The following is an 8,313-nucleotide window of genomic DNA, read 5'->3' on the forward strand; positions in this document are numbered from 1 at the left end:
AAGCAGCAAGTGCCCCCCTTTTTCACTGCCGCCAAAGGGGGGGCCACGGCACGACAATCAACTAGATTCCTTCCGCTCGGGTACACGAGGCTGGTCAAGGCCAAAGCGTCGCTTCTCGCTCAAGACCCACAACTATGAGATCAAGCAGTGAGCAGCAGCAGCAGCACGGAACCCCTCCGCTGCAAACAAAGGGGGTCACAACGTTTGTCGTCAATTCACTTCCAGGCAGAAAAACCAACTTTTCCTCAAAAGAAACAATTTATTTAGAATGAAACAAAATCAGCTCAACTGTGAGCGCATGTTTTGAGTGACAGCTACTTTTAAGCTGTGTGAGCCATAAAAAGGGTATTCCTTTACTTTTCCAGCAATCTTGTGTACACAGCACAAAGCAAAGAGGTCATTTTTTTTTTCCACTTAAAACACGGGCATTGGCATCACAATAGCAGATACACAACTTTTTTTTTTTTTTAAGCTGCCATTTTAGTAAAATGCACAAATACTAAACAGATAAGCTTTCTTCCATCGAGAGGCCCATGTAAATTCCACATAAGCCACAGCTTCTCTTCCCAAAGGTCCATTAGAGCTTGGTATCCCATGCGGTTGTCTTCTGCAGTCCACCAGCTTTTGCTTTGCAGGAGGAAAGAAAATGTTATTTCAATACAAATGTATACAACAGATTTGCTTCTTTTCTTTTTTCCCCTCCCTACATTATACAGATGAATATAAAGAGCTATGAGGCCTTTCTGAATGTTCTACTTGGACTTCAAAAAGCACCAATACCACCCATGGGCACGAAACCTTGAAATGAAGTCACCTAGGTATAGACACAGAACAAGTAGTGCAGGGCTCCTTTTTGCACCAAGGTTAAACTAGGCTTACAGTACTGATGATTATTCAACTTGCAGTAACAGTTAATGGGACACATGAAAATAATTAACCCAGAGAAAAACCAACGGAATTGGGGATAATTCAGTTGGCTTTCCTCAAAAGACCAATTCCTGAAGGCAACTTTGCAACAGAAATAGGAAATGTAGTGTTCCACGTTCCTTTTGTTCTCGTTTTGCTGTGGAATTCTAACAGCAGAAAACTCCAATATGAAAGAAAAGGTTAAATCAAAGACACACCTAATAGATTTCAGAAGTGTTACTATTCAAGTACTATTTCTCAGCCATCATTTTCACACAATCAAAACTGCGGGAAGTTGAATATTCCATGAACCATTCTCCAAACCATACGGTCTGCTTTAAGCCTAATGCAAAACCTCAACCCAGTCGTTCCGTTTATAACTCACTGGAATATGTGTCCTTTGGTGCTATCTGCAGAAAGTACTAAGGGGAGAGACAAAAGGGAAAGAACCCCAAAAGCTCTATTAGTCAAACAGCAAGAACGTCTTCCACTTCAACAGGCACACAGCAGACTCCCCAGGAGCACTGCCCTCAACACTGGTTTGCTTAAAGCCAGGAACTGTGATTTCCCAAGCCATTTTTTTCCCTGAGTCCTCAGAAGTTTTGAGCCTGTCTTCCCAATTTTGAGTCCCTCCTCCCCATTAATACTTTAAGGCCTTTCACTTCAGTTACCATCAACCAGATGGCTCCTCAACCAATGCAAGAAATAGAGCGCTCTCTTCTCCGCTCACCAGGCACCAAAACACTTCAATCCTTTAACATCCTTGTTGATAAAATAAGAGAGAAGGCGAGGTTTGTGAGCCTGGCATGTAACACCCTTCTCTCTACGATGCTATTTGTAACCCAGAAGCCTGAGACCTCTGGAGTTGAGGGTAACATCAGCGTTCACGCCGCAGTCCCAGAGAACAGCAGACTGCACACGAGACGGGAGCAAACAAAGCCACTGGCCGGCAGCCAAGGAAGTTGCATAAAGTTTCCAATGCAAAATAAAACTGCCAGTAATAAAACCTTAAACAAAAGTCTGAGTCATTTGAGGTTCTTTCCCCAAAGCATAAAGCAAAAACTATGAAATGATTCAGGAAAAGGACATCCTTTTTCCACGCTAATTCAACAAACGCATGAAATAGCGGAACAGCAGCTGCACACAACGGTGGAAGAAACACTGAGCTCTCTGCTAAGAGCAACGTAAATGCTGAACACAGTGAGAGAGCTGAAGTCTGCTACATCTGTTTTGCTCTATACACAAGTGGTATTACACTTCTACTTCTGTTCAGCCCTGGCCAAGCCAACGTTTAGTGGACAGTTACTCCAATGGTGCACACTTCAGAGCCTAAGAGAAAAGCACAGCCAACCAAGCTGCACCAGCCTTGATGGCAGCACGTCAACTTCAGTGCTGGCGAAACAAAATGTTGCCAGTCAACTAAGTTTGGACACTTAAGAACCCTCAAAGGGTGTTAAAATCCTTGCTTACAAAACAGAGCAGCAACCACAAATCAACCAGATTTAAAGAAGCAGGTACTCCGCAAGGAACCAGAAAACCTGGAGTCAAATACAGCCTCGCCTGGTCCTTCTTACCCTCCAGCACAGCCCAATTTGGACTCATGAAAGGCCGTGGCAGGTACAACCACCTCTATTTTACAAGGAAAAAGGGAAGTGCACCTAGGATGCTCTTTCCAAAAGGGTTCCCACACCGAGTTTGCTTTGACAAGCCATGTTGACCCCAAGTTTTACAGGTTTTAAAAGCAGGTGCCTGCTGCATATCAGCATAACAAACACTGTCCTCAGCAAGTGTAAATGTTGAACACAAACATTAGTGCTTCTTTCATACTTTTTGATTTGGGGCAGGTTTGAATTCCCAGCAGTTCAAGTTTGTTGGCTTTAAAACTCCACGCTTGCAAGCGACTTGGGTCAGATGCAATGAGAAAACCCCCTCAGCACCTCAAGCGAGTTCGCAGCAGTGTTGGTAAGCCGCTGGCACACAACAGGCACCTGCTCGAATTAAAACAGACATTCTTTGCAACAAGTGGTAAGTAAGTTGTATCTTCCAAAACAAATCATTATGCGAGTTACCAGTGTCATTTGGATAGACTCTCATTGTTAATAGTAAGATGAACAGCTGAATTCTGAGACCGATTTACATTCACGCTGAAGGACAAACCAGAAATCCTGGAGTTTACCCTCAAACATTTCAGAGCATTAAATGAGGCTTTTGTGTTTCCATAGAAAAAGAAAAGTAGCTATAAAATCAAAATCTGGTTTCAAGATACGCTGCCACGTGCAAGTTCTCAGTCAGATAAAGGAAACTGAAGCCCACTTAAAGCAAAGCACCCTGTTACGAGTGGTTCAGTAAAGCTTAGCACAGAAATTCATCTTGTGACAGTGAATATCAAGCAAGTACGGTCACACTTCATGTTGTGCCCATAAAATACATTCAAGTTCCTCCTTCATCTGCTATTTGCACCATTCTGCATTTTGAACTCGATTCTCGAGGTGCAAGTTGAAACAGAAAACACAGGGTAGCAGCTACCCAAGGAATACATGAGAGGATGGACTGAGAAAAGCAGCATCACTTTTACACTGCCCAAGTCTCTGAAAACATGGCTAAGTGCAAGGCTACATTCTGGGTTTAAGTGCAAGATTACAATTTGGAGGCCTGTAAATAGATACAGTCAGATTTACACTGCAGTTTGGAAGCCAGCTGCAACATCCCCTCAGTTGTTGAACAAAACAACAGGGATTTAGATCCCTTCTTCATGCCTGTATCAGCAGTGGCCAAGGCAGATGAAGAAAAGTGCCCAATGAGTTGGGAAAAGCCTAAGGGAAAATGAACTAAGTTCTTTAGAAAACGATAAGCAAAGTTTCCTCCTAGAATCACAGGAATGAGAGCTCAAACCTCAGCATCTTGGAGTATTTTTAATACTTCTCCAAGATGCTAAACCCCATTTTCCTCCAGATGCTTATAAAATGCTAAAACCTCATGTAATGCCCACTGTACTGTACCTGAAAAGTCCCCAGCAGACAGCAGTTCCTTGCTATTAACAACGAGGTAAAATGTTAATGAGAACTTTCCTGTAATTAACTTCTCACAGAATTAAAACCATCTCTGGAGAGAAGCACACTTGCTCAGAGTTTGCACTCTGGAACCAGACCGTGCTGTACCTGCAACTCTTTGAAAAGGGGGCAAAAAAAGGCAGTAAAACCCAAAAGCCCACGACAGAACTAAAGTTATTTCTTAAAGCACCTCCTTGTTTCTTGCATATGAGAGGAAGCACAAGACATTCATGGTTTGTAACAAAGTCCTCCGCTCTTTACCAACCATTGCCACTGCTACAAACCCAAAGTGCATTTATGGGATACAACAGAACCGAGGGCAATAGGAGGAATACACCTTGTTAAAAAAGCATACTTTCAGTGCATGCATTTGGAGGGGCTGGATGAGATCCTCACACACCCAATAAAGAGGAATTCAATGCTCTGCAGTGTACCCGAGAGCAGGTGCTGCTCCCCTGGAGGACATCAACCCGGAGCCATGCAACTCAAAGGGAAAACCACTCAGGAGAGGGATTGCACGCGCCCCATGGGGCCGCTGGACCTGAGGCCACAATGGAATTTCAAGGACTCCAAAACAAAACCATGACACCAGTCTGTTAGTAAAGATGGGGGGGGTTTCCCACTTCAACTGAGTGCTTTAAATCTGGTCTTTTGAGGTTTTGGAACTCTGAGGATGAGCTTTTAAAATACATGAAATGAAAAAAGGACACGAATCGAGATTAAGAAGAGGTGAATTTGGGTCTCTCCACCCCCACTTCTCTCTTTTTCTTTTTTTTTTTCTCCTTTTTTTTTTTTTTTTTTGTAAATCAAAGCAGGCCGAACCTCCCTGCTGTCCCCACCGCCAGGGGATTCCCAAAGTACCCTATTCTTGCTATCGGCTATCCAACCTTTCTGGCTTCTAACTTTATAGAAACAAAACACATAGTAACAGAAAAACGGGCAGGGCAAAAAAAAGTCACCTACAAATCAAGATCTAATTTAAAACAACAGCAGGGCTGGCTAAGGCTGTATCCCATAGCACCTGGCACACGCTGGAGGGGCCTGTGTGGAAGAAGAGGCAGGGTTGGGTACAGAGAACACGAGGGCCTTAGGATGCCCCACGGACAATGATCATGACCAGATAGTCGTCCTCTGATTTGGCCAGCGCCTTGGCCGTGGAGTCCAGGAATTGCTGGGAGAAATCGCAGGGTGGAAAAGCGTGCAGGACCCCGCTGTTCTCCTTGTCTTTGTTACCCCCCACAGGGAGGCTGATCACCCCAGCAGCCTGCTTTTGCTTTAGATAGGACACCAGATTCCTGAGTGGCCTCTGGGTGGAGGTGGTGGCAGCCTCGCTAGCTCCGGCTGCAGAGCGGCTGTCTGATGCGCCAGGCACAGCCAAAAGGATGGCATAGCCGTTGGGACCCGCCACTTTGATGCGGCGATTGACCTCGTCCAGCTTGGGCTGGTCCAGGCGAAGACGTTGGGTGATCTTGAGCTGAGCCACTTTCCCACCAGTCGCTCCCTCCACGAGGAGGCTGCTGGCAACACCGAGGTCCCCCTGAAGCAGATGCATGTTGGACGGGAAGTTGCTGTTCTTCAGCAGGAGCATCCCCTGCCAAGCCAAGCACAGCTTAGGGGCTCCCCCGGCTTGCGCCGCCCCGTCCTGCTGCTGTTTCTGAGGAGGAGGTTTGAGGCGGGAGCCTCCACCACCTCCTTCCGTAGCACGTTCATCCTTTTTGGCTGGACTTTTGCACTCCTGCGCGGCGGCTGCCGCGGAAGCGCGATGTTTCCGCTCCCGTTCGGCGGAATTCTTGCGGTCGCGCTTTTCGTTCTGCCCCCGCTCCAGGCTGCCCCTGCGAGATTCCCGGACAGGAGAAGGCCGCTCCAAGAGGAGCAAGCGAGAGGAGGAGCGCTCGGGGTCACTACTGTAACGCTCCCTCCCTCCAAGGAGCTCGGGGCTGCGGTCCGGAGGGGAGGTTGTGGTTAAACAGTGACGCTTACGGGAGGAAGAAGAGCGCTCGCTGTCTGGAGAGCGGTCCAAGTGCCGGCCTCCATCCTCCGCCAGTCTCCGTTTCCTAGGCTGATCCCTACTACTACTGCCCAACTCCCTCTCCCCTCGGTCCCGCTCCAAGGACCAACCATCCCGGCGGCGCTCCAGGCTTTCCAGTGGGTCATAGGCAGCTGCCCGATTACTCCTATCCCGTACAGGGGGTGGAGGGGCCACCCACTCTGTCTCGGGATAAAGGTCTCTGTCACGGTCTCTATAGAGTAACGGTGGCGTCCTGTCCCGGGCCCCCCGAAGAGGATCAGGTGGGGCTCCCCGGTGAGCCCCAAAAGCAGCCGCCTCCGCCACGAGCTCGTAATGAGCGGGAGGTGGCAAGGGCAGAGGCTGCAGGTAGGGCTGCTGGTACCGATGCTCGGTGTCGGCAAAGTCTACGCGGAGCCGGCGATCCGGCCCACCCAAAGGAAAACCACGCATGTGGGTGCACGCAGCCTGCGCCGCGTCCAGGCTCTCATACTGGATATAAGCCCAAGAATCACCTTTGCGGTAATCAATAGTGCGAATGGTGCCAAACCGATCAAACTCCCTGGCCAGGGCAGCAAGGGGCACCCAAGGCCCAAGGCCACCCACCCAGAGCCTGGTGGTCGGAGTGGCTTTACCATACCCAATCTTGATGGGGTTGCGGAGAAGCACCTTTCCTGACATGGCCAACTTGGCCCGGTGCGCCATGTCCAGGTTTTCAAACTTAAGAAACCCATAGGTGCTGGTCTGCCCACGCCCCGGCCTTTTGATGTCCACCTCCGTGATGACCCCAAAGCGATCAAAAGCTCGGCGTAAATCGGACTCGCTCACGGTGATGTCCAGGTTGCCCAGGAACAAGGTGCGGTTGGCTCGCTGGTCGTCCTCGGGGCTGATCTCCTCCTCGCCAGCAGCTCCAGCACCACCTCCTCCGCCACGGAAGCCCCCGGCAGCCGCCACACCAGCCACCCGCTCCAGCCCATAGGCCGGCCGCACTCGTGCTTCATAGAAACCCCCGTAGTCCCTCTCCCTCTCCAGCTCCCTGGGCAGAGGGGGCGGAGGAGGCAAACGGCCCAGGGCGAGCTGCTGCAGCCGGTAGTCTCGATAACCCAGGGCCCCGCCGCTCCCCGCGGGGGACAGCGCCCGCTGCGTCGCCCCGGCCGGAGGGTGCCGCACGGCCGCTGCCGCCGCCGCCGCCGCCACCCCTACAGCTGCCGTGCCATAGGGAGACTCCTTCTCCAGCAGGGCCGGGGAGCGGCTGCCGCGGCGCCGGCTGCTCCCCGCGCCGCTCCCCACGTAGACGGCTTCGATTTTGAGCGGGCGGTCGTAGAGCACGAGGCGGCCGCGGGCGTGTTTGGCTGCGCGGGCGTCCTCGGGCCGGCGGAAGTTCACGAAGGCCACGCGCTCGTCGGCGGCGCCGGTGCCGGGCGGGAGGCGGCTGATTTTGACGCTCACGTCGCCGAAGCGCTTGAACTCGTGGAAGAGCCCGTCCTCCACCGCCTCGTCGCTCAGCGCCGAGCCCAGCTCGCTGATCTTCAGCGTCTTGTACTCGCCGCCGCCCGACTCGGAGGAGGAGGAGGACGGGGCCGCTGCCGGAGCGCGGGACTCACCCCCTCCGCCGCGGCTGCTGCTGCTGCGCGACGCCTCCGCCGCTTTCCCGCTGCCGTAGCCATGCCGGCTGCCCCCGCCGCCCGCCGCCGCCGTCCCGGTCTCGTACTCGCGGCTGCCGGCGCGCCCGGCCTTGTCCGCGTGCGGGGCCCGCCGGCTGCTCCCGCTGTTGCTGTCGTTGGAGGCCGCCGGTGCCGCCGCTTTGCCGCCGCTGCCGTTGGAGCCGCCGGAGCCGCTCGGTTTCTTGCTGCTCCGCTCGCCCCGCGCCGACGAGGAGGAGGCGGCCGAGTCCTCGCCGCCGCCGCCCCGCGAACGCTTGGCTTTGGCCGGCGAGCGCTCCTTGCCCTTCATGGCGGCGGGCGGCGGGGCCCCGGCCCTGCTCCCGCCGGCGGCCTCACCGACTGACTGACCGCCGCGCTCACGCACTGGCTGCCCCATCCCTGGCAGTGCTCAAGGCCAGGTTGGACACAGGGGCTTGGAGCAAGCTGCTCCAGTGGAAGGGGTCCCTGCCCGTGGGACTAGATGAGCTTTATGGTCCCTTCCATCCCAAACCAGGCGGGGTTCTGTGATCTATGAACTCCAGCAGTACCTGAGGAGGAAAACACAGCCCTGCAGCCGCGCTGCAGCAGAACCTCATTTATCCAGCGATGCTCCAGCCCCCAGGAGCCCTGTTTTATAATCACAGCCTAAGTGGTTTGAAGTGCATGGAGGAGAAAGCGCAATGTTCCCTTGCTATGCCTCGGAGAGAAA

General features: G+C 52.3%; 1 protein-coding gene across 1 annotated transcript; it reads right to left on the reverse strand.

Moving 5' to 3' along the window:
* Positions 1-239: 239 nt before the first annotated feature.
* On the reverse strand, positions 240-7,991 carry RBM15 (RNA binding motif protein 15). Its single transcript, XM_057404349.1, has one exon. It carries the CDS (start codon positions 7,912-7,914, stop codon positions 5,044-5,046), a length of 2,871 nt encoding a protein of 956 aa, XP_057260332.1. The 5' UTR covers positions 7,915-7,991; the 3' UTR covers positions 240-5,043.
* Positions 7,992-8,313: the final 322 nt, after the last annotated feature.

The sequence above is a fragment of the Pezoporus wallicus genome, unplaced genomic scaffold (assembly GCF_028554395.1).
Source record: "Pezoporus wallicus isolate ANWC-B61680 ecotype Strahan unplaced genomic scaffold, APGP_CSIRO_Pwel_v1 contig_5863, whole genome shotgun sequence".
Classification (NCBI taxonomy): domain Eukaryota; kingdom Metazoa; phylum Chordata; class Aves; order Psittaciformes; family Psittacidae; genus Pezoporus; species Pezoporus wallicus.